Source organism: Tenrec ecaudatus, chromosome 5 (assembly GCF_050624435.1).
Source record: "Tenrec ecaudatus isolate mTenEca1 chromosome 5, mTenEca1.hap1, whole genome shotgun sequence".
Taxonomy (NCBI): Eukaryota; Metazoa; Chordata; class Mammalia; order Afrosoricida; family Tenrecidae; genus Tenrec; species Tenrec ecaudatus.
This window is the reverse complement of record NC_134534.1, coordinates 148,769,842-148,796,195: the sequence shown is the minus strand read 5'-3', so window position 1 is coordinate 148,796,195 and position 26,354 is coordinate 148,769,842. Positions and strand designations below refer to the sequence as shown.

Genomic DNA, 26,354 nt, shown 5'->3' with positions numbered 1-26,354 from the left:
AAGCCTCATCTTTCCTTCCCTGTAGCAGTGGTGGGTTTGCAGTTACCAGCCCAACACTTAACTGGACAGCACAACGGGGGCTCCTTCAGTAACCCTAAAAGATGAGTATTATTAGTCCCCTTTACCTATGAGGGAAATTCATGCCTAAAACTGTTAGAATGTTGGCCACAAGCCATTTGGCGATGAAACTAGTACATTTTGGAGTTACTGTTGTTCACACAGATCCGTCTAACACTAAAGTCCACGGTAGGACATGGACTCTCTGACAGCTGACACTTCTTAGGCACATACCATGTCGTAAGTGTCTTGGACCACAATCTCTCGATCTTCACGCTAATCCTACCCCAAATTTTGTTCCATTCTTTTTTTTCTGTTCTTCAGTGGTATCGTTCACTATACCATTTTCAAGTTTGTCCCCCACTGCAAAGTCCTCTCGCTACATTGTCAAGGTATTAGTGCTGCTGAGTGCATGTGTGTCAATGAGACCTTTGAATAAATAGTTCCAGAAGACTTCTAGGACTTCAGGCGTGTTAACTGGTTAACTTCTTTGCTTCTCAGATTCCTCATGCATCCAATGATTTGGTTGGTCCTGTGGATGTGGGCCACAGGACAGGTAAGTTTCCTATCATGAGAGTAAAAATGAGTTTGTTCTTAAAGTATAGGAACTGTGCAGGTTACGGGTCTATGAGGCCCTGGTTCTGGGGAATGGCCAGGAAAGAAGAGCAAGGCTGGGGGTGGGGGTGGGGGTGGGGGTGGGAGTGAGACTGGGGGTGGGGGTGGTGGGAAAGAGTGTCCGTAAAGTGTCCCAGATCGAGCCGAAAGATTGGAATGCCATTGTGAAGGAAGTGAGGCGGGGCAGGAACAAGCTTCGGGTATGCTTGACCCCCAGGGCAGAGCTGGTTTACGGGATGGAAATTGCCTGAAGTGACTGGAAGTTCTCTCCCTTCTAAACCTGTTGGGATTTCTATTTTATGGAAGTTGATCTTGTCCCTCTTCTGCTTGGTACCATCCACGGGATCCTGGGTTCCTCTGAATAAAACCCAAGACAGCTCCTCACTCCGGACTGGAGGACATCACAAGCTGGCACACTGTTGTCACATTCATCTTTTATGCCCCAACCTCTTGCTGTTTCTGAACTTCTGTGCCACATCCTGTAGGAATCCCGTCTCCCATTTCGGGATAGTTCCCTTCTTGCTGAGCTGTCCCTAGTTGTTCATCTTTCTTCATCCCCAGACTGAGAACCAGGCCCAGCTACATGTGTCTCCCTAGCCTGTCAGTCAGGAGCAGAGCGTGTATGGAGTACAAGGAGCGAGAGGACATCCACCTCTCTTTTAACTCTGAGGTTCTGCCTTCCCCCCTTCATTTCAGCGACCCTTTAATTGAGCACCTACCAGATGCCTGGTGAGGGTTGGGGCCCTATTTCAATACTAAAAGTGTTCGTGATCGAAACAGAGATAACCAGGACCTGGAGCCCACGGCCTGGATGGTGTAGGGAAAGCAGAGGAGGGAGGTGAGCAGATCCTGCAGTATGGTAGGAAAGGAAAGAGCAGTGGGATTGCCACTGCCAAGAGAAGTCTCTCAGGACGTAGGGCTGAGATTGGTTGTTGTTTTTTAGGTGTCTCTCACCTTGACTCCCCAGTAGGTATTCCTAAAGCCTCTGGTGGTACTGCCGGGTAAGCATTAGATTGCTAACTTCGAGGTCAAGGGTTCAAACCCAGAAACCACTCTGAATATAAGAGCGGAGGCTGTCTGCTCCTGTAGAGATTTACAGCCTCACAGGGTCGGGATGAGTTGAAATTAACTCAATGGCAGTGCATGATTTGGAGGTATCCAGGGGCCCATTCCCAGCACCCCCCACCCTAGACCATTTTCTCAGCATGACACAATTGGTAGCAGAGGCCAAGCACGTTAGGGCCTGACCCCAGAAAGGACTCTCCTTGGGGACCCTTGAGGCTTGAGCCTTGAGCTGAGGAAATGGCATTGTGAGTCAGTCGTGAGTCTCATTTTCTCCTTTCCCTAGTAGAATGGATGTGGCTGTCCCCAGTCCTATGCTTGGGCGTCTGTCACCACAGAGAGCGACCTGTCTCTCTTGAGCTCTCCTGGAAGAGTCTGTCTGCCACTTTTCACCTCAACTTGGAAAGGCAGCCAGAAACTAGGCTCAGCCCCCTTTTTGTTGGGAGCATGAGCGATAGTGTGCGCAGTCAGTTTCCTCCAGGCGTGGCCTCTGGGTGCAGACAGGGGGCCAGGCTGCTGTGAGGGGAGGTGCTGGGGGCAGGGCCCTAGTGGGAGCTTGGAGACTCGTTTTTGACTCTTGCCCAAAGTCACTTTTCTTCCTATTTTTATGAACACAAATCCCTAAGTGTGTTTGTGTCCAAAGAAAGTTCTAGGGATAACTGATGATCCATTCGTTGATTAACTTGTGAATCATCCTGGGGGAGAGGAGAGCAGGGCCTGTGGAGGCTGTATATAATGTGTCGTAAAATATTTAGCAGATGATCATCCAAGCCACAGGGAAACCGCTGGCGAGATGGGAATGTGAATGCTGCCAGTATTTAAAAGCTATTTAATGCTAAACATCAGTGCCAAGGAAAGGGGAGAGCGGCAACTTTCCTCCCGCCCTTGGCAACCACAGTCCCCATAATGCACAGAGTGCAGGCGGGAGCTGAAAGACTTTTTGTTTGATTCTTGTAAATGGGCCATCTCTTCTGAGGTGGAATCCTTACCTTGTCCACGGCTTGCTCACTCCTTCAAGAGCTCCCTGCTGATCACCGCTCTGTAGGGAACAGTAGTGGAAACTGTGTGCAAACAGTAGTGTTTCAGAACACCCTGATGTTTGGCACCCAGGAAGAAAAGAAGAACCAGATGTTTGGGTTCCCCACTTTCCTTCCCAGTGTTCTGCTGTCATGTAGACCATAGCTCCAGTCTCCAGTCCTCAAATGACTTACTGGGCTCTCTCTGGCACCCTAAAGCGTTGACTCAGAAGTTGTTACTCCTACACTGTTAGGGCTGGGGTTGGGACCCACCTTGGTTACACATCTCCAGGAGATCAGTTTATTTTTAGGTAGAGGATGAGAAGCCCTTTTCTGATATTTTGGCCTGCGTGCCTCAAATGTAAAGTTCTATCCTTCTGAGAATAAACACCAGAAGGAGAGGTAAACAAAGAGGGAAGTGGCCGGGAACCCATGTAGGCATCAGAACTAATCCTCCTGGAGAACAGAGGCTTTGAGACTGGCTGTACAGCCTCCTGCAAAGATTGTTCATGATGAGGTCGTGGTAGCCAATGCTGGAGAAGCTGGGGGCGTCAGCCCAGCAATCTATTTATTGTACCAGGAAGGCTCCTGCCTGTAGGGAACTTGGATTCTCTTTACTGGGGAGGCATTCGTTACTTATAGGATACAGAAAATTCCCTTTTGAGTTTAGCAAAGTGAGAGATCTCTGGGTAGGGTGGTCTCAACAGTTGCAAGTACATCACTATAGCAAAATGACACTACAGAAACCACAAAGGGGCTCTTTGCCCTGGTTAGGCTTCTCTGCTATTGTTTCTGCTAATTCATTTTTCTGCCAAATCTAATACATCCTTTGAGACCCACTTCAAACCCTGTCTACTCTAGGATTCATTTGCTTTTTTAAAAGACACCGCATTTAATTTTTTATTTTAACATCACTCAGCATATTTAAATACAGTATTCAAAAAAATCAATGAGAGCTTAAGAAAATTCTAGCCTCCTTATTACTGGTGGTGTTGACTTGTGAAGTCACTGGCACTATACCCATAATAAATGTGCATCTGGATCTTCTATTTTTTAATTGTATTGTGGTGAAAATATCTATAGATAAAACATCTGCCATACTAATTTAAAAAATTTAAGTGTATGATTCAGTGACATGAATTATTGCATAATTATCACCACTATCTATTCCCCAAAGGTTTCTATCAGCCCTGTATGGATTAAGCTGTGCCCTGTCCTCCAAGTTATGTATTGGGATTCTAATAATTATACCTGGGTAGAAATAGGGATTTGCTTGCTATGTGAATGAGGTCATACCGATGTAGGGTATGTCCCAGCCCTATGACTTCGTAGTCATAGCAAGGGTACATTAGACAGAGACACACTGGGGGAGACGGATGTCCCTTGATGTTCTCCAAGAACCGAAGATCCTCTGGGCTGCCACCCCACATGGAAGGTACTGACATGGCCAAGAGCTCAATTTGGACTTCGAGCCTTCAAAACGGTGAGAAAATAAATCCCTGTCCCTGTGTTATTTGTGTGACAGCAGCGCTACGCAATCGCCTCAGATGACAACTCAGTCCTCATGAGCAATCGCTTTCACTCCCCAGTCTCCAGTTACCATTGGTAAACTTCTCCGCTAGTCCATTCATTCTGGACGAGCCCAATCTCCATTCATCTCAATCTCCTTTGAAATCTTAGACTATTTAAGAGTCTGAAACACTCTCTTGGCACCTAATTGCTATTGTGTCTGTGACCTGCTTAAGCAGATGAATCTTTTCTCCTCCATTCAAGTTTACATTCTCGTTGGCAAGCGCCAGGTCCTGACACACGTGTGCCACACACAGCTCCCAGTGCACAGTGTTCAGTGAACACTTGCCATTGGGCCTTTGGGCTGGGACTTTTATCTCATTAGTAAGCAGCATTTTGCGTAGGCTGTACATGGTGAGCGGCAGCTTAGTTGGGACTGGGGACCAAGTCTGAATTCTTGATGGGTGTGGGCATAAGACCCAAATGGGCACCTCCGGGTTGCAGGACACACGTGCTCTGAGAAGTTTGGGGTCCTGAGGTTTGGTTTTCCTTCAGAGTTGCGACTGTCTAGGTAGATGTAGCACCAATCAACCCAACAAAACAGTGACTGTGGTCGTGACTCTGAGTCCTGGCAACCTTGAAAGCTGGGTTCAGAGAAGGTGTCAATTCAGTGGAAAATTATTTTGCCAAGCCTGAAAAGTTGCTAGCAGTACCCGTCACATTTTAATGAAAAGTGTAAGAAAGAAGGAAGGGAGGAAGAATGAGAGGAAGGGAAGAGACTGAGAAGAAAAAAAATCACCGCCCCCCAAGAAAAAGCCCAAAGGGGAGTGAGTGGGAAACACGCCAGACTCAGACGTCCAATACCACAATTCCATAATACAGTAATTTTTAATATTAAAAGTAAATTGAAAATGCATCTTTATAAACAATATGCTTAAAATAGATCTATTATTCGAAACCCTTTTCTTTTTTAAAATGCTCTTCACAGTAAATTTCTTAGGTGTCAGATTTTCCCTCAAAACAATAGTGCAATTTGGTCAGTGACTCAGGACTTCTTTGCTAATACAAGTCCTTGTAGATCTCTTGTAGGAGCGGGTGAAGACTCATGTCTGTCTCTGTTTTCTTTATGACCTGTAGGAGCTGCACGTGCTCCGTTACGATCTGTCGGAGGTCTGTCATCTTCTGGAGCAGCTTGGCAAACAGCTGCGACGACTCGGGGTGGTTCAGCTTGAGCTGCAGCTCCAAGGCTTGCAGCAGGTTGTCCTGGATGTCCTCGATGGGCTTCACATTCAGCAAGCCTGGGCGGTCTAGGGAGCAGAAGGGAGACACGCACCGGGAGTCAGCAGAGTTTCCTGGCCCCCCAGCCGATGCCTACGCGAGCCGAGCGGAGGAGACCCCGCCAATCCATCCACCCGCCTTCTGTTGGACTTTGTTTTTAAAATAGGGAGGGGAGGATACAAGAAGGATGGAAAGGAACAGTCTCAGAGACCTCTCCGGGCCCTTTGGTGAAATCTGCTGTGGCCGTTAACATAGCATGGTGTTCAGACCATCTTGTCCCCAAATGGACCCAACACGTTTCTGAACCCCAGTGGCCACAAGCGGATTCTGACTCCGAGAGCCCCCAGATGTGTCAGAGTGAGGCCCTGTCCCACACCATTTTCAGTGTGTCTCTAACTCATCCAGAGTCTCATTTTCAATGACTGCTCCTCCCTGCCGAACCTTTCTCTTTTCTGGGGTCCCCGGGGGATGGCTGCTAACCAAAAGGTTGGTGGTTCAAGTCCATCCTAAGTCACCTTGAAAGAAAGGCCCGGCGTTTCACTTCTCAAAAGCAGCCATGGGTAACCCCACGGAGCGCAGTCCTGCTCTGGCCCACGCCGGCCACGCCAGTGAGAGCGGACTCCACGGAAGCTGGTTATGTCAAAGGGGCCTCTTTTCTTACAAAAGCTCTATGTAGGCTTACACACAGTAACTGTCTTTTTTGTTTGTTTGATATATCACACCCACTCACCCACTCTCAAAGTGACAGAATGAACCATTTTTAAGTACGGTCACAGTTTGGAAGGCGATTCCCCACTTTTTTTTTTGTAATCCAAGTGAGATTTTATGAAGGACAGTATTCCCCACATTCCCCACTCTTTTAACAATGCCGAGTCTGCAGGTGATTCTTACTTCTTTACAGCTCCCTTATTTTAATTTTTAAGTGGCGAATTTAAATTAATTTTAACGTATAATGTTTTTCTTCCTGAAGCTGTTGTTAGAGTTACCCTTAAGCACTGCATAGTCTCTACTGTGAGTGGGTTCATCTTTCTCATTCCATATTAAATATATCCCTGTTGACATTTAGGAAAATTATTGATTTTAGCATATTGAATCAATTCTAGTTTTCAGTTGTCAATTCTAATAGTTTTTTTTAAAGTTTCATAGGTAGTTACATCTACAAATAATAGCAAGTTTCTTTCCTCTTTTCCTATGCTTATATTTCTCATTTTATTTTTTCTTGCCATATAACACTGGCAAATGCAGGTACTATGGTGTTGGATAAAAGTGGTGATAGAATTTCTTCAGTTGGTCCCTCCCCTCCCCTAGTCTCAGTTCCCTTTGCTCCATCCGTATCATGCCATTTTCATACCACGCCCCTCAATCCTCTTGGGTTCTTTGATGACACTGGGCCCCTGGAGAGTCTTTTCCTCCAGTTTGAAATATTTTCCCCTTCCCTTCATCTAGCTTATTCACTTCAACCGAGTCCTCAAAGTATAGCCTGTATTAAAGGTCCTGGGCACCTTCTCTGATGCGGTCCGTTTCTGCCTTCTTTCAACTCCCTTTCTTTGGGCTTTTGTAGTACCCGCGATACAACGGAATCCAAACGATGCTAGCAGACTGTGCTCACAGAGTGTTGGCATTTCCCAGAGATGGTGTGGAGGGCTGCCATATACACTCTGTCATTCAGTCCTCACAAGAGCCCTTGGGGGGGGGGGTTGTATTTTATAGACGAGAAATGAAGACTTCAGAAAAGGCATTCCAACTTTTGTCTAAGATCTGCCACTTGTAATAACACTTGAATTTAAGTCTGTCTGACTCCAAATTCTATACTCTTCCCCCCTGATTTCCTCTCTAATAAATCCAGAGTTTCTTTTTTCTCTCCCTATTAAACCATGAGCTATCCGAGAGCAGAGACTTCTGCCTCTGACCCTTCCGGAGTGGCACAGGCCACAGTCGGCTGAGCTCATCCGTGAGAAGGTGCCTCTGGTGGCAAGCCTGAGATTGGAAGGCGGGTTCTCCAGGACGAAGAAGACAAACCTCAGGGCAGAATCGCTGCACCATGAAGATGTGCCTGTGAGCAGCATTTCCTTGTATCTAATAAACCTGAGTGACCTTGATCCACTGAGGCGAGAGCCCCAAGGGCAAATGTGCAAGTGCAGAGGCCTCTGCGTGGGGTTTGCAGAACTCTGCACACAGCCCCAAGTGAAGCCACTTCTCTTGCTTTTGTTTCATTCCAGAAGTCGGCTTGCCTTGGCTTGTTGGGTTTGTCTTCCAGCTTCTCCGAGCTATCCTACGCTGGCTAAAGTACATCAAGACGAGGGAGCTTCAAAAAGTTCCTGGAAAAATGGATAACAGGATTTTTTTCTGTGAACTTTCTGAAGCCCCCTCGTGGCTATTTTTTTCTTTCATTTCAGTATTTAATTCGGGAGCGATTGGGGGCGATCTCAGGTGCTGAGAAGGAGCCCAGCGATGGCGTCCTGGCTTGGAGAACGGCGCCGCTGGAAGAGCCGTGCTTTGTTCACAGTTGCTGTACAGTCTAATGAGAACCGCTCCCACTTTCTGGATGGGCGCCTTGGATTGTGGCTGACCCTCTCCCTTAACAAATGAGATCGCAAAGACCAGTGGCAGCACAGACACAGGCACCTCTACGTGCCAGGTAGGGGCTGACGATGGCTCCTCTTTGGCTCCTGAAAAACAAGACCTTTTCTCCTTCCGGTGAGGCAACATGAGGAGCGTGTGCGGGGCCGGGGGTGGTGCTGAAGACCCCAGTCATCTAGAACAGTGGTTCTCAACCTGCCGGTTGCGACCCCTTTGGGGGTCAACCGAGCCTTTCACAGGGGCCACCCAATTCATAACAGCAAAATGGCAGCGATGAAGTAACAACGGAAATCATTTTATGCTTGGGGTCACCACCACAGGAGGGTCGCGGCAGGAGGGAGGTGGAGAACCATGTTCTAGAAGCTTTCAGTTACCACGGGCAGCTCAAAAAGAGAAAGAAAAATATCCCTAAGACGCAACGGCTCGGGTTTGCTGGAAACAGTTGGCTCCAGTGCCAAGCGATGGAAGCGGCCCCTCAGGAGGGGAGAGGATCTGGTTTGGATTTGCCTCCCCTTCTTTGGCAAGCTGCTCTTTATGATGTGACCGATGAAGTTTGGCTGGAGGGCTGAAATTTGTGGCCACTGATTAAGTCTATTTTGTGCAGTGACAAGTTGGACCCTTTACAGATCTGGCCCACTGTCCCCTCCCACCCCCCTGACTGAGCCCCATCCCAGACACAGGGCTGTGGTCCAGCAGTGGGGGAAGCAAGTCTATTCTACTTGCAGGTCTCTCACCAGCCAGCTCAGCAACCTGGGGCAAACAGATTGAGCTCAACAAGCCTCCATTTCCAATTCTGTCGATTAAAAGCGAGTGGCCTAGGGGCTGATGTGCTGGACAGCTAACTGCTAGAACAGCAGTTGGAAGGCACCAGCCTCCTTTGGGGAGAAAGATGAAGCTTTTTATTTCCATATCAGAAAGCCAAGGGGTAGTTCTACCCTGCCCTATAGGATCACTAGGAGTTGAAATTGACATGATGTCATTGAGGTTTTTTTTGGAACCAAAAACGCACGGGACTAGAGGATTTTTAAAGACCCCCTTCAAAAGCGTGAAAAACGTATTCTCTTTAGCAATTTCTTCTACTTAATTCATGTAATTAATCTGGGGAAAGAATCTCACCGTCTACTTGGAAACGTAGATTACGAGGCTCACAAATGAAACTTAGAAAGGATACCTAGAGCTGATGATAAAAAAGGTTCCATTGGTCTTATGAGTCCCTGGTTGGGACAGAGTGTTAATGAACTTGGCTGATAACCCAAAGCTTGGAGGTTGAGTTCACTCAGAAGAAAGGCTTGGAAATCTACTACCAAACAAACAACAAACAAACAAACAAACAAACAACCTAGCCACGGAAAATCCACGGAGCGCAGTTCTACTGTGACACAGGTGAGTCTGAGTCAGTGCCGTGACAACTGGTTGTTATGAGGACGTTTGTCAGGGCTGCTCTCCACCTTTCTTTCTTTCTTTCTTTCTTTCTTTCTTTCTTTCTTTCTTTCTTTCTTTCTTTCTTTCTCTTTCTTTCTTTCTTTCTTTCTTTCTTTCTTTCTTTCTTTCTTTCTTTCTTTCTCCTTCCTTCCTTCCTTCCTTCCTTCCTTCCTTCCTTCCTCCTTTCCATCTTTCAATCCATCACAAGACCTCTTCCCTACCTCTGACAATCAACTCCTCCTTAAGCGGAGTGAGGTCCCACACATGTCTCATGGCAATCTGCCTTTCCACACTCCCCCACTCTTCCTGCCCTGCACTCTGTACCAGGCTGCCCAGCCCTCTTCAGAGCAGGCCTTTCTGGGTTCCCTCTTGTACCTGGCAGAGTGAGCTCTGGTCCCAGCCTGCAAAGGGAAAGTGCACATTGACTCACACAGTCCAGGACAATACCATGTGAGGAACCTGGAGCCAATTACCAGTTCCTTACTCCCTTGGCTGTGGAGTTGGGAAAGAAACCTTTCCGGTCCCCATTCACACAGTCCTGGAACTCATTAGAAAATATTGTTGATGATGGCAAATCTACAAAGCTCCTCTCACATGCAGATCTGGTCCAGTTGATGGAGAACTAACTGGGGGCAGATTCAATTTTCTGGCCTCTTGGGATCTGCCCACCTGGATCAGGCATTTTCTTAGCACAGATTTTCCCAGGAGGTATCAGCTGAGGGGACCAGCAAGCCACAGCGCAGTCTCCTGAAGGACAGGCAGGACACTCAAATAGGGGTAGCTTTGTCTCTACTCTAAGAGATTGGGGGTGTGGTTTCCCAGTCTTCCCCAACTGGCTACCTGATAGAGATTGATGGGAATCGAACAATATGAGGGCACTGGGTATGAAGCCTGAAGGCAGAGCAGCTGGAGAGATCCACAGACATGAAGACCCAAGTTCAGGTGGAAAGGAAAGGGGAGGGAGGGGTCTAAAGGGGCCTCTGCCCTGATAGTGCAGTGCGATAAGGATTTGGTTGCTAGTTGCAAAGGTCAGTGGTTCAAACCCACCAGTGACTCTGTGGGAGAGTGATAAGGCTGTGTGCTCCTGTAAAGATGGACAGTTTTGGAAACCCTAAGGGTCAATTCTACTCTGTCCAATAGGATGGATATGAGTTGGAATCGATTTGACAGCAGTTGGGGGGCACTTGGAAAATTAATGTTTATTTAAACTGTCTCACGAATGTCCTTGATCACTTTGCTTCTCAAACTCACCCAAACCAGTTACCCTTGAGCTAACACCAACTCACGGACCCCCATGGTGTCAAGAGTAGAACTCTGCCCCACAGGACTGGCGAAGACAGGTATTTTGTAAGTAGATCCTCAGGGCTTTTTCCTGAGCCCTAGGGGATCTCTGAACACCAACCTTAGCATAAGTTCACAGAGGCGTGCTAAAGAGCCATGGACTTGGAAAGCAAAGACTTGATCAGTCTTCTCTCTATTCCACACTGTTTCTGTATGCCTTTGGACACCTCTTCTAGTCTGTCTCTTTCTGGGTTCTAGCTTAATTTTGAAGACAGCAATGGTGCCTTTTTTCATAAGGTTGTGGTGAGCCTAAAATAGGTAAAGGGGCTTACTATATATCTCTCACCACCACAGAGGGATTCTGACTTATAGAGACCCTGTGGGACAAAGAAGAACTCCCCCTGTGGGTTTCTGAGACTATCAATCTATGGGAGTAGAAAGCCTCATCTTTCCCTGTGGAGTGGCTGGGGGATTCGAACTGCTGACTTTGTGGCTAGTGGCTCCATGTGTATTCTCCATGTTTGTTCAAATAAAGGCAAGCTCCACAGGTGGGGTCGGTAATAAAGGTCTGGTGCGGTGGCGTGTTAACCACTGGGGGATAAATTGTTCAGCTGTTGTTGGCATGCAGACATTCACAAGTGCAAGTAAACAATTATGGAAACAAACACGTTTCTTCTGGGGGGTGGGTTGTTCCAGCAAGTTCTCACTCTTGTAGTTGAATGTACTTGTGCAAGGTAGTTTGAGAACAATAACAGACAACTTGACCAAGGTACCCATACTCACGATCACAATGTGGCCGGCATTCGGCAAAACTGTGAATTGAGCCACGTTTACCTTTGCTAACCTGTGCGGTCTCCTGTAGCGATTCTCCCCCAGCATCTTGCACTGAGGGAAAACCGATGGGAGCACGTTTCACACTTGGCCTTCTTTTCACAGTCATCTTTGGCTCGAGCCTGATCTAGTGCAGTGATGCGCAACTCTCCCTCCACCCAGAAGTCCTCTGAGAGATGAAAACCCAGCAGAGTCACGCCTGGGTCCTGTGCCTAGAGATGTTGATGTACTTGGCCGGCACAGTGACCTTGACTTCAGGATTTGTAAAAGCTCCCAGGTGATTCCTATGTGCAGCCAGGATGAATACTACCGGCCTAGTGGGAAGCAGTTGGAGCCCCACTTGGCAATCTACTTGCTGAATAACTGTGGACAAGTTACTTAACTTCTTTGTACCTTGGTTTTCCTCATTTAAAAAATGGAGATCCAAGGGCAACATGTCAAAACCTCACCTCAACTTACTGCCATGCAGCTGATGGTTAGCGCGACCCTACAGGACAGGGTGGAACTGCCCCTGGGGTTTCCCAAGACTGTAATTCTTCACGGGAGTAGAAAGCCCTGCCTCTCTCCTGAGGAGGGGCTGGTGGTTTCTGCTCTGTGCTTGGCAGCCCAATGAGTAAACAGTAAGCCACCGATGGCCTGGCCGCTCCCACTGTGGTGAGGAGGATTTGTTTAATTACTATGTGGAAAGTTAGAACTGTGCCTGACCCACAGGCAAGTGCTTAGGAAGTTCCCTTTACTGTATTATCAGTGTTCCTTGAACTCTCCTCTTTTTCGATTTCACCTTTCTTCTCTCCCCATTTCTCTGATTTTCCCAAGTCCTTTTGTTTTTTTTTCTCCTATTCTCCTTCCCTGAATTGCTCTCAGCTTCTCAGCAGTTGCTTTCTTCTTCCAGAATCCATAAATCCTTCTCTTTCTGGTATTGCACCATGCTGGGGATGCGTCTTAGCGCCTCAGAATCAGCCTACATTCATCAAGTTTGCAGTGGCATGTAGCTTTCCAGTGCTATCAGGGAAATGGGCAACCAATTTTGTAATTACTTTAACAACAAGGCAAAGATCCCCCTCAGGAGCACAGTCTGCCATGCAGGCTCAGAGGGTTGCTCCCAGAGTACTTTGCTCTGAGGTGGGTTTCCATTGTACAGCTCCCTGCTTAAACTATAACAGTAAGTGAGTTGGCTGGCCAGTGGGCTCTGGTGCAGGGTGAGCCTCTCTGTGTCACCGTAGAGCTGTGCTCCTTTTGGGCTCCTAGTGGCTGGTTTCGAGAAGCCGAGAGAGCTTTCTTCTGCATTGCCACTAGGTAAACTTGGCCCTCTAATCTTTTGCTTTTCAGCCCAGGGTATTAACTACTTGCATCACCTGGGGACTCTGCTGAAACAACAATAAACTATATATAACTTAAACAATAGTTAAAAAGGGGGGTGGCATCTCGAGGGGAACAGGGAAAGCTGTTGCTTAAGTTGCTGACTGCAAAAATGATGAACCGATATGTAGACTCCCACTTAATTGACAACAAATAAGAAATTGAAAAAACAAAACAAAAAACCCAACCCGAAATAGTTTACCATTAATAAACGCTTTCTTTGTTCATATCCAAAGACAACTGCTCTTCACAACAATGGTATATATTATTTAACTGGGACAGTGGAGGAGGGTAAGCAGCCGAGAGACCAGCCCAGCTAGTTTTTCCTTCCATGTGCCCATTAGCAGCAATCACACTCCAATTCCCCTCACCTCAGTCACTCCTGCATCATCTCTCAAAAGGCAGCCCTGCTGCAAAGCTACGACATAATGGAACACAGAAATACCCAGTGGCCAGGGAGGGAACACTTTCACCTTCCTGTCTCCAAACTTCTCCCACCTCATGTTGTTTCCAGAGCATTTAACCTGGGCTCTGTTGCATTTCCAGGTCTTTCAGACCAAAATTGAGACCTGAACTTTCTGACCTGTCCTTGGTAAGCCCTTGTCTATCCTGTCTCTTTGTTCTGTGGGGTGAGGGCCCCCCATGTTCTGGCTGGTTCAGATCACCTGATTTAAGTGCAGCCACTGGCTTCCTCCGCTTCTCTTTGTCAGGGCAAGGAGGACAACTTTCAGTTCTTCCCCCAAGCTCAGTGATGTCCACAAATCTTTGCTTCCGCTATGGCCAAGACAGGAGTCCCAGGGTACTACAAATGGTCACTGTGCCTGGCTGCTAACGGAAGGGCTGGAAGTTTGAATCCACCCAGAGGTGGCTCAGAAGAATGGCCTGGAAATCTACTTGTGAAAAACCAGTCATTGAAAACCCCATGGAGGACAGTTCTACTGAGTCGCATGGGTTGTCATGAGCCCTAGTCGACTCAGTGGCAATGGATGGTGTATGCCCAAGATGGGCTTTGACTGGGATGTGAAGTGGTGTTGGGAGGCAGATGAAGAAGAACGGTGTGGAAATAGGAATCCTTTCCTCATGTTGAACCTGACCTACTCAGACTCCTAGTCCACGTGGTGGCTAACTACCCTGGGGTGTTCTGGGTACAAGGAAGAATGAAGATGAAGGGAGAGAGGGAACCAGAATGAGCAGGGAGAAATAAGAACGCCTCTTCTTTACTTCCCCCTAGCCTCCAGAAGCGACAAAAGCAAGGCAGAAGCAGCAAACACAATGACACGTGGTCCAGGTCTTTGAGAAGATCTCATAATCTCAGATCACATGTGTGAGCTCAAAGTCTGAGGCATGATGTCCTACTAAAGTCTGGCAGAATTCGGGGGGGCATTCTAGGAACCCCGGGTGCACAGTAGTTGAAACACTCGGCTGCTAACCAGGTCAGCGGCTCAAACCTACCAGCTGCTCGGCTCCTGTGAAGATTACAGCTTTGGAAACCCTATGGGGGCAGTTGTACCCTGTCTTTTAGGGTTGCTCTGAGCTGCAGTTGATTGGAAGGTAATGGATTTGGTCAGATGTGAGCTTGGAATGCCCCACCCCTTCATTTCCTATCTCATTCAGCAATAACAGGACTTTAACCACCCCCACACCCACCTCTTTCCGCCCTCCTCCAGTATTTCTTTCCCTTTGGGTTTTATTTTCAATGCACAATTAATCCGCTTAAAATGATAAGAGGATTAACTACTATCTCCGAATGGGGTAATATTTATATTATAATGAGGGATTTTAAAAAGTGACTAGTGGTGGTGTTTCAAGCAACCTGACTGGCAGTCTTGAGTGGAGCTACTTCAAATCCTATCATACAGGGGAAAAGGGAAAACTAGCTTTTTCTGTGTACTCAGCTTGTTCCAGGCACTGTGCCAACCGCTTCACATCATGTTATTCCATTTACTTAGGGCACAGATAAGGAAATTAGACTCAGGGGGCTAAAACTTTGCCTGAAGTCACCCAGCCAATAAGCAGCGGAGTGGGGCTGTGGAACCCCCGTCCGTGTGATCCAGCTTCCCACTGGCCCACCCTGCCTCGACTGGTCTGCTTATTTGTGAAGCGGCAAAGACGTGCGTTTCAGGAAGAGGTCCTGGGTCTGAGTGATCTCGCTACTGCCTGTGCCTGGTCAGCTTCTCTGTCACGACCAGAAGCACCCGTGGGCTCATCCTTCCTCCCTTGGGGATGATCTGCCTGAGTGTGGTGGCGAACTGTGCCCGTCTGGAGGGCTGCCTGGGGTCGCCCAGAGTTTAAACACACATTGTGAGAACCCCAAATGATAAAGTGCTTCAGAAAGGGGCCCACGGGCTGGCTGACCCACTGAACCTTCTTCGAGACCAACGGTGTGGTGACAGGAATGACTCAGCAGTTTGGCTCTCCACCCCCGTCTGTCTCTGAGGTCAACTACAACCGCTCGCTGAAGAGGAGCCCAGCCTTTTCCTTTCTCTTTCTTTCTTTCTTTCTCTTTTTTTCTGAAGCAGTCGCAGAGGAAGATGGCTCTAGAGTCAACAAACAACAACATTTCCATGGAAGATTCTGACCTGTATCTTCTCTCTGCCGCTCCCTCATCCCGGCTCTCCCATTTTTAAATTTCGGGGCGCCCGTTGAGAACTGTGTAGACCAAGTTCATGAGGCTATGAGGGTCACAAAACAATGGGACCTTTCTAGATCACTTGAGCCTGGCGGTGGCCTCGTGATAGGAGGAGGGCCCCAAGAGAAGAGCGTCCCACAGTGACGTGTGTGCAGCGTTGTTGAGACTCATGGTGCTCTTATGTGCAGTGGTCATTAAAGCCGTGTGTTCAGCTAATCAATGCATTCAACTCAATAGCAGTAGGTTCGGTGTTTTTCAATATTCCTCTCTGACACAACCGTAGCCCGCATGGAGATATGACCCATGTCTAACACGCTTCGCTGTCCTGCTCAAGGCTTGCTCATCTGAGAAATCAATGTCCTTGCTTAGTCCCAATGTCACAAGGGGAGCCGGTAAAACAACCGTCTTTTGACGCAAGTAATGCAAGGCTGAGACAGTGTTTTGCCAAGCTCACCCTCTAGCCAAGGCATTTTCATAAGCATGCTATGCTAATTTTTTTACAGGACTATCTAACAGTTTAGGAACCAGCCTGAGTTTGCTCAAGAAAACACTACAGCTGACGTAGCCAAGTTGGCATATGAGAGAGGTCGAAGACAGTGGGCCGGTTGTCCACTACGATCTTATCGTTAACGTTTTCATTGCTTGGGGTTTTGTCTCAGGAAGATTCTGAGAGGCGGAGAAGATGGAGGTGCCATCAGACCAACAGAAGGGCAGGCTCCCCAAACTGGCGTTTCCTCAAGAAAAGCTTAGACCCACTCAGGAAAGTTGATTATGTCTTTTGTTCCCGGGGAAGACAGTGAAATCCATTCTAGCGTGTAGAAGTCATTCTGTTATAAAATGGAAAGATTACACTTGAGTTGGAAAGCTCTCTGGGCTTCGAAGGGCATGCAAGAACAGGGAGGAGAGAGGCGGAACGCAATCCAGCGCTCTCCACCTGTGAACCGACCATGGTGCTGGCTCAGCTGCACTGGACTGCTGTGCTGGCTACCACGGGGGAAACGCTTTGTGGCTTGCTTCTTGCCAACGAGCAGGAAGAGATTAAGCGGCTGGATGGTGTTTTTACAGTAAAAATTTCAGAAAAATGAATGCCACCGCGTGTGTACGTTAGAGCTCGTCTAAGATGGTATCATCACCCTCTGTGGGGAGTCCTGCAAACAGTGCCATTTTTCCCAGGGGGCCTGCCGGCAAAGCGTGGGTAACCACCACGCACCAGGGCACCAGTCTTCACTCTTATCGACGGACCTTCTTCCTTCCCAGGCAATTTTCAAAATCTGGGTTAAAGTTTCGTTAAACACCAGCAACAACATACAACCCAAGGCCATTGAGTTGCTTCTGGTTCATAGTGACCCTTTCTGGGGTTTCGGAGGCTGTAAGTCTTTACGGGCGCAGACAGGCTCATCTTTATTCCTTCCAAGCAGCTGGTGGGCTTGAACTGCTACTTGCAGTCTGACGCTTACTCGACCGTGCCATTTGTTAGGCAGGTTAGAATGGTGTCTTGAGAAGGGCTTTGCTATTCATAAGCAATCTCTGAACTACCACTAGGAAACGCTCACTTTAGAGTTGGGGGCAGTATCGAAATAGATAGGCTCTGATAACTGTCAAAGAACTCTATGGCCAAGGTCATTAATGGCCAAGGTCATTAATTCCCCATCTGAACACAGGAAAGGCAGGAGAGTATAGTGGCTACGTGTTTAAGCTTTAAAGTCCAGAGACCTGAACCTTGAAACCGTGGTTTTATCAATTCATAGACGATGACTTTGGGCAAGTTGCTTAATCTCTCGTAAAGCTGAAAGTGGTAAGGGGCTTTAGAGAATTGCAAACCAAACCAAGCTCAATGACATCAAGTTGGTTCGGAGTCAAAGGGAACCTCCATAAGGTTTCAAGGTTCCATAAATCTTTATGGGAACAGACAGCCCTCTCTATCTTTTGAGGAGTGGGTGGGTTTGAATAGCCAACGTTGAGGTCATCAGTCCAGTGCTTAAAACACAGTACCCTGGGGGCTCCTTAAAGATTAAAAAAGACTGTGAATGGATGCACTGTGCTTAGCATGTTGCTGCGCAACACTGGCCCAGTTGCCATTGAGCCCCTGTGTGTCAGGTAGAACTATGCCCCATGGGTTTTCAGTGGCGGAGTTTTGAGAAGTAGATGACCATGCCATTTTTCCCAAGGAATCTCAGGGTGGACTCCAACTTCCCAACTCTGATTATGGATGAGCCGACTAACCATTTGTACCACCCCCAAAGCAAACCCACTGCCAGTGACTCACAGCGACCCTATAGGACTGGGTAGTCAGCCCCTATGAGTTTCTGAGACTGTAACTGTTTACGGGAGTAGAAAGCCCCATCTTTCTCCAGAGGAGCCGCTGGTGATTTCTAACTGGTGACCTTGCAGATTGCAGCCCAGTGTGTAACCACTATGCCACCAGGGCGCCTTTGTACCACCTAGGGGACTCTAGGTGGTTCATCTGTAAGGTATTTGATGAACAGTAGCTCTCTTCATTGCTCATAGATTATTGTTCATCAACGAGCATTTATTCTGAGCCAGGTACTTGGGTATGACTTTCCTTTTAGCAAATTAAAGAAATCGATCATCATGGCCTATGGACAAGCAGGGCCCAAGGTTATTCACCTGCTAGAACCAGGTGTTCTCCACTTGCCATAGAATGCCAGCTTTTCCTTTATCTGTGAACATATGGCTTTGAGAACCATTCCCTTTCTGTGCTCTATTCTCCCTGCTCACTCAGAGGCGGGCCGTGACCATTCAGAGACGGAAGTTCACAGCAACTCAGAGAGAAGGAAGGAACACCGTGGGGCTGCTGGAAAGGGGGAGCTGCTTCACGGGTGCAGATGAGGAGTCTGCGTGATTTGCCATCTGTGACCACTGTGTTCAGTTGCTCTGTCATTAGGACAATGATGGCAGCATGCCTTGAAAAATATATTGTAACAACCAAGTGGATTCCAGCCCCCCTCCCCTATAACTTGGAAGTTTCAGAAGAACTGCAAGGCTTCCAAACTGTTCTGAATGAACAAAACAGGCCTTTTCCTGGTGCCGAGAGCCAGTTGGAACCCTTCGATGCTTTCTCCACCAAACAGCAAACATCGTACCACTCAAGGAGGCGAGTTGTCCAATAGAGTGTCCTGGGGCCTGTCAGCTTTCTGAGCGCTGCCCTTGGCTCTGGTTGCTGGGTAGGTTTAGGGAGCTTGCTGCTGTGGCTGGCATGCTGCTGTGGCGCCAGCTGTAAGCATGCCCCCGCTGGAGGCAGTTTTATGACTCTTGACTCCACCCATCCTGTCAGGGAGGCTGAAGGGGACCAGGAAAGCTATGGTTTACTGTGTGGACCAAGGAATCACAACTTGGGGCTCTCCTCCCTAACCTGAGGGATTCGGGTGAAGGGAGGCTGCCACCCCAACCCAAGCAGCGTGACCGAACCGATCGCAACCCTCCAGCCGGGTGGCAGAGTGGGCAGGGAGCAGAGGAGATCAGAAGAGTGACAGTCTCAGACACTCACAGGGCAGTTCTACTCTGTCCTGTGGAGTCGCTAAGGGACAGTGTGGACTCCATGGCAGTCACTTGGCGGTGGTAGTTACAACTGGGCTCTAATGAGTTGTCAGAAATCAGACCAACTTTTCTTTCTATGAAACACAAATACAGACACAAAACTGTCGGGATCTAAAGAGATCTTGAAACTCTTTAAAAGGCACAAAGTGCTGGTTCTTTTTAGTGGCTCTGGGTCGAGACCCTTTTGGGGGGTTGAACCACCCTTTCACAGGGGTCACCCGATTCATAACTGTAGCAAAATCACAGTGATGAAGTAGCAACGAAAATCATTTTAGGGTTGGGGTCACCACCACATGAGGCACTGTGAAAGGGTCGCAGCACGAGGAAGGCTGAGACCCACTGCAAGTGTAATTCCTGTCCTCACGCACAGGGGACAAAGAGGGAGATGAAACACCTGAGAAGAAGTAGGCCATCTTTCTCAGCAAGTTTGGTTTTGGAACTGCGTGAAAAGCGGAGATGCTAAGCACCAGGCAAATCTAAGTACCAAATCTAACAGCATCAGCAGTACACACACACACACACACACACACACACACACACACACGGTTGGGTCAAATTAGTTACTTATCCAAAAATATACCCTCTTTGGTTTCTCTAGGGACTTCCCCTTCATCTCCCCTACTCCCTATCACCCAACTCTGATATGGTGGCCATCTCCCCAATCTTCCCCATCGATCTAAGGTCAACTGCAAAAACCTTCACGAACACGAAGCTGACGTGAATGAGGTCATCTGGATGTCGGCCCCAAACTTGGTTTAGAACAAGTTTTTGAACACTGAGGCAACCTATTGAGCAGCATACACTACAGAGGAAAACCAATCATCACTCTTACTGAGACGGGCGGCAGGGGGTGGAGTGGGCAACCCCGTGGCTATGGAGTTGATTGCGACCCACAGCATCCCCTGTGAGTTGGGACAGACCTGTGCTCCATCCAGTTTTTAGTGACTGCGATCATCTGGAAGCAGATTGCCATGCCTTTCTTCCGAGGGACCCCGGGGGTCTGGGGGGGAGGGAGTCAAACATCTGTTTATAGAACACTTCGTAATGAAATGTTACCATTTTAAAGGGTTTCAGTGGAAAGGCTGAAGCCTCTAATGCCTATGAGTACATTGAATCAAGCGAGGCTCCATAGTCTCTGAGCTACCTCCTGACCTGTTGAAGGCCAGCGAGTACAAGGACGACCCTGCATCAGGTGTGTGGCATTGTGGTTACGACCAAGGGTTCAAACACGAGAGCAGGTGTGAGGCTGGCGCAGGCTGGGCCGAGCTTCGCTCTGTTGCGTACAGTGTGGCCACGAATCGGAACCAAGCTGATGGCCCCTAACAATGAATCAGTGATTTTTTTTTAAAACAAAAAAAAATCGGTCATTTATTTTTGTTCTTATTATCAGGAGGCCAAAAAAAAGTACACTTACAAGACTTATTTTATAAATAGAGGCTACCTATGAGCTGAAAAGTGTTAAAAGAAAAGACAAGGATATCATTTTGTAAACCATTACATGAAACAAACAAGGACAGCAAAATAAAACCCAAAGGGCCACACCCCTGCCCACTCTCTCCCCAGCCCTCCTCACGCTGAGCGCTCTCTCTGCGCAATTCCATACAGTGAGAACAGAAAGAAGTGGGCTATGCGGGGGAGCTCTGGGTCAGGGCAGGAGACGGGCTGCTGGGGCAGCGGGGACACTGGCTTCTGGTCCCTTAAGTCTGGGAGTCTCAGCACCTGGAGGTGCCTGGTGGCCCTACCACAGCTGGGGCCAAACACTCCCACCAACCTAGGGTAGAATCACAGATTTTAAAGTAACCCCACTTATGAGAAATTTAGTTAAGGACAATATTAGCATTCCCCTAGCTGGGGCTACACTATTGTTTCATGTGATCTGTCATCATGAAACAATATTTTCTCAGGAAGTGAAAAAGAAGAAGAAGAAAAAAAAAAGCCTAGAATGATCCGGGCTGATTTTGTTTTTGGTTAGTGGCCCCTGCTTCACTAGCCTTCCTTAGTTAGCCTCTCTCAATGACTCATCTCCAATCCCTGCTTGAATATCTACTGATCTCGATGGTGGGAACAGAAACTGCTACAAATGATGGAAAGTGATTTGTTATAACCTGTACACGCCCTGGATCCCAGTCATCTTACTCAGTGGATTCCCAAACCAAACTCCCTGTCTTGGAGCCGACGCCGACTCAGAGCGACCCTAGAGGCCTGGTAGACCTGTCCCTGTGGGTTTCTGAGACTGCAACTGTTTATGGGAGTAGAAAGCCTCATCTTTCTCCTGCAGGGTGACTGGTGGTTTCGAATTGTTAACCGAGTGGTTAGGAGCCCATTGTGTAACCACGACGCCACCAGGGCTCCCTGGAAGAGTCAATTGTTGCCAAGTGTCATCGAGTTGGCTCTGAGACCCCTGTGCAACTGAACTGCCAGGTCCTGCACCATCCTCACAATTGAGAGTGTAGGTAGTGCTCAGCTGTGTGTGTGTGTGTGTGTGTGTGTGTGTGAGAGAGAGAGAGAGAGAGAGAGAGAGAGAGAGAGAGAGAGAGAGAGAGAGAGAGAGAGAGAGAAATTCATTATCTTACTGATAGTGGGGCCAGGGGTATAATTATTTGACCCAAATCACTCAGTCGTGCCTCTAGACATGAAGCAGGCACCAGCTTAAGCAAAATTATATGAAGGGCCTACAAAAAATTCACAGGAAAATCCCATTATCTTTCAATCTCATTTTCCCACAAAACATTGGGAAGCCCTCTCATACATATCACCACTTCAATGAGAACTGGACTGGCCTTCTCAAAGGGAAGAAGAATGCCTTTGTCATTTGCCAAATTGAATGTGGATTCGATTGGGACAAACACGTGACCGGGAGCAAGCTCAAGAGCCCGAGTGCACGGAGCCACGACCTGCTTTCTTTCCTGGCCTTGACCCGTGCAGTGACAGTGGCAGAGACATATTCCACGGGCATTTCTGTTTGAAAACTGAGTAAGTTCAGAGCGAAGAGGAACCGAGACTAAGAGTAAGGAAAGTCAAAACTCTTCCCCTTCCCCTCCCCCATGGAAGAACAAGATATGAGTCTTACCTCCACTGAGAATAATGACAGCTATAAATATTGCCAGGTCGCTGTCATCTAACTCCAGTGCATTGAACTTCACAGCAAACTCAAACTTGGGCTCCATAAAGTCACCAAAGGGCTTCCGCAGACTCTTCAGGAACTCCCTGGTCATGAATCCTTGGCCTTCTGATATTAGAACCCCATCTTTATTCATCAAGGATGCCAGCATGGTGTAAATGATCTCATGGACACCATACTTCAGGAGTGTTACTTGGTCATTCAAGTCCAGGTTCACAAAGCCAGGGATGCTCTTGGCATACTCTGTGATCTCCTGCACAGCCTCCACCGAGCGGAACTGACACCCCTGAAAGATGCGAATGGCTACCTCTTTGCTCTGTTCCTGCAGGGGGGTGATGTGTTTGAACTTGATTTTATCTTCTCCCATCATTAAGGAATGCATGTCATAGATAACAAATGGCTGCAAATGAGAGAGGGAAATAGTAGCTGAGTTATTGAGAATGATGATGGCAACAAATGTACAAATGTGCTTGACACAAAGGATGGATGGAGTGTGATAAGAGTTGTACGAACTCCCAATAAAATGATTAAAAATAATAAAAAATAAAATGAGGAAAAGTGAACAAAATAAAGTAAAAATGAACACACTAAAAAAATAGTAGCTGAGTTGGAGGTTTCTAATTCCCATTCCCATTCAGAAAACCATTTTGCTGTACACATTTGCATTGTTAACTAAAAGAGTCTTGAAATTTGAAGACACCTAATAATAAGAAGATACTCTTGTCTTCTTCTAATCATTATTATGATTCAGCAGCTATGAGTTCTTATTTTTACTACTCATCTGAAGCAATCACATTTCACGAATTTTGGTCGTTTATCCTTTCTACTTCTCCTGGACCGCTTTACCTCCGCCTGGCTAATAGTTCCATTTTGTTGTTTGGAGAGACTTTTGTTTTGGAGTTTTAAATGATACAAAATCTGTTAATTTCCCTTATTTTCCGTGAGATACACTCTTCCTTTTCTTTCCATAAAAGATCATTGTAGCAACACTTGAAAATACCCACTTGAACATCAACAAAGCCATCTTGCAACTTAAGATGAAGTCTTCTCAGAGCCTAGTAATATGCACGGGTGAAGTATACTTCACTATAATAAATCAGTCTAAAAGAAGATTAGAAATACTGAGCCAAGAAAATACCTATTTCTCTTTCTCTCTCTAAGGCTCTGGAAGCAATCTGTTTCAGAAAGAGCAGATGTAAAGACTGTGGGTAAGTGCTGCAGAAGGTGATGAAGTGAAAAAAGGTTCTGAACTTATTTTTTAAAATATCTGTCCTTAAGGCTCAATTGTACTTTCAGCATTAACTCGGGTTTGCAGTGGACTACTTTCAAAAGCAAGTTGTGTGAGTCATGAATTGTCTTTTTTCATTTCCACGTATAGACTCATCAAATATTTGTGGTCTTTGTGAAATGCTCATGGCTATTCTGAGAAGGGACAATATTTTATATGCACCACGCATCCTAGGAGTGAGACCCTAAATCTATTCAAACAAGTACGCATCTAAAAGCACTGGAATGACAATTATAGATATCTGGGTTCTAGTTTTGATTCCGTGATTAACTCTAAGTAGTTTTTAAAGAGTCATTTATCTTCCCTAGGCCTCAGATTTCTTAACCGAGGCGAGTGGATTAAATTAGGGCTTTCAATTTCTTCTTTTAGAGGCAATTCTAGTTGCATCTCCTCAGAATCGGAGTGTGTGTGTGCATGTGATTGTGTGTATGAGTACGTGTGTGTGTACATGTGAATGTGCGTGTCGGTGTGAGTGCACATACATTGGATAGCACATCTGTGACAGACTAAGTGTACAGTGTCTTGTGAGCAGGAAGGCGGAGAGCTCTCACTTGAATTGCAGGAAGGGGGCGGGGTGCAGGCTCCAAACCAGCTTCAAGACCTGTTGGTTTGTAGATTCTTTTAATTTCTATGCGTCTGTGGCTTAAACCAAACTGCCAACTACGCTCTACACTGGAGAAAATACCTCTAACACTAAGGACTCTTACTTAGAGAATGGGTAGACTTTCAAACTTGTGAATGATTCCAGCTCTAGCAACTGGGGTTATTCCAAAATTCTCATTTTTGTTAGCAAGCAACAAAACAACAAAAAAGTTCACAAGTTTTGCTTAGCAAACTCTAACAGGTGATTCCTCTTACCGCGACCCTACAGCACCGGGTAGAAGGGATCCTGTGGGTCTCTAACACTGTAACTCCTTGCACTCAGAGTGCCCCTGAACCGGGCGTGCCCATGAGCGGGCATGGGCGTCCACTAAATGGCACTGTACTTGACCTTGACTAGATGCTAGATAGGAGGCCCCAAGGGCAAGTTTGACTTGAGGACTTCAATCCATTCTTCAAGGAAACCAAGAGAATGAGATGCGTCACACTTTCCTAGGATCAATTGCGCTTAATGTACTTCTTAGAAAATTTACTTCTGTTTCTTCTCCTTCCTGTCAAACGGATAGTCTTAAAGGGAGCGCAAAGAAGGGCAGAGAGGATAGTCAATCACACGAATATAACTCACGGAGTTTGCCTCGTATAACGGAGACCTTTATCATGAAACCAATTGGATGGAAAATGATGTTTTTCCAGAACTTAGAGAAAACGTGGTTTCAGTTCTCCAGGAGTTTTACAACAACGTGTGTTATAATTTATGTTGGGGAAGGGCTGCCGGTGACAGCTGCCGTGGATGCGTGAGGTGCGGGTACCTGAAGAGTCTAACATGGAGAAGTACAGCCATCAGATGAGAACTCACGTCTCTGCTCCTCTGGGCCAAGAGGGCGCTGAACTGCCGACTTCAACTTTCCCAGGAGCTTCTGCTCCACCACTGGGCTTCTTGGCACAGGACACGTGCATCTCCATGTAAGCAGTGTATTTGGAACGGTGCCCTGATCAACCACCCTGTGACTCTTCCCTTTACTTCCCCTGTCCCCTCATATAAAGGCCCAGGTTCCTGTTTTTGAAACTCTGTGGGCATAAAATCCTGCTAATTTTCGCTCCCAATTTAACAACAATGTGACTTTAACCCCTTGGCAATCAATGTTGGTCAGGATTTCCTGGCAGTAAACATTCAAGGACAGAGCAAGGAATCAGCACCCCCACCATTATGCCAAACCATTCCAAGGTGGTGGTGGTGGTGGGTTTTTTGCTTTGTTTGCTTAGGCTTTTAAGCCTTCTGAAAAACTGGTGTGCTGGCAGAGGCTCCTGGGTATTGACATGCTAATGATTAGCAGGTAGTCTTTGTTTTTGATAGGCACAGCTGATGAGGCTGTTTTCACTGTTTTTGAAACCAGCAGTCTTTCAGCCCACATGGATCTCTGAAACTAGCACAGCGGTTTCTCCACCTTCCTCAGGCCGTGACCCTTTTATACAGCTCCTCATGTGGTGCTGACCCCCAGCCATAAAATGATCTTTGTTGCTATTTCATCACTGTCATTTTGCTACTATTATGAATCGTCATGTAAATATCTGATATGCAGGATGTATTTTCATTGTTACAAATTGAATATCATTAAAGCATAGTGGTTCATCACAAAACAATATGTCATTATATAGTGTGAAATATTTATTTCTGATGACAAATAAATGACACTGTGTCAGGAAGCATGGTGGAGCATGAGTAACAGTCTTCATGTTGGGTACTTGTATGTGGGCAGATCTGCACGTGAGCGGATCCACCTGGAGACGGGAGAGAGGAGCAGTGTCTTGGGCCCTAACACCATTGGAAATATGTGTTTTCCAATGGTCTTTGGCAACCCCTGTGAAAAGGTCATTCAACCCCCAAAGGGGTCATGACCCACAGGTTGAGAACCGCAGCTCTGGGCAGAATCACCAGACTCCCTCAACCTGGAGATTGAGTCTTGCTACCAATTTACCAATTTTGATATAGTACTTAACATGTTCATTAGGTTTGCATCTCACACTGGGGCCTCCCCATCCTAAACCGAGTGTCCCGCCTGCTTTCCTGAGAGCTAACCTCTGAAAACCTCGGTGGGACTGGGACTTTTTCTGGAATCATGAAAACGGCCACATCACATGCACTGCACT

The 26,354-nt window shown here is 47.1% G+C and overlaps 1 protein-coding gene across 7 annotated transcripts in view; it reads right to left on the bottom strand.

Moving 5' to 3' along the window:
• Positions 1-5,135: 5,135 nt before the first annotated feature.
• Positions 5,136-26,354, bottom strand: part of PPARG (peroxisome proliferator activated receptor gamma) — a 146,511-nt gene continuing 125,292 nt past the window's right edge. For all 7 annotated transcript variants that reach the window (XM_075550043.1, XM_075550042.1, XM_075550040.1 and 4 more), the window contains 2 exons: positions 22,268-22,718; positions 5,136-5,566 (listed from right to left, as the gene is read on the bottom strand). In XM_075550043.1, coding sequence (XP_075406158.1) covers positions 5,319-5,566; positions 22,268-22,718 — 699 coding nt within the window. In that variant the 3' untranslated portion in view covers positions 5,136-5,318. The remainder of the gene's footprint in view (positions 5,567-22,267; positions 22,719-26,354) is intronic.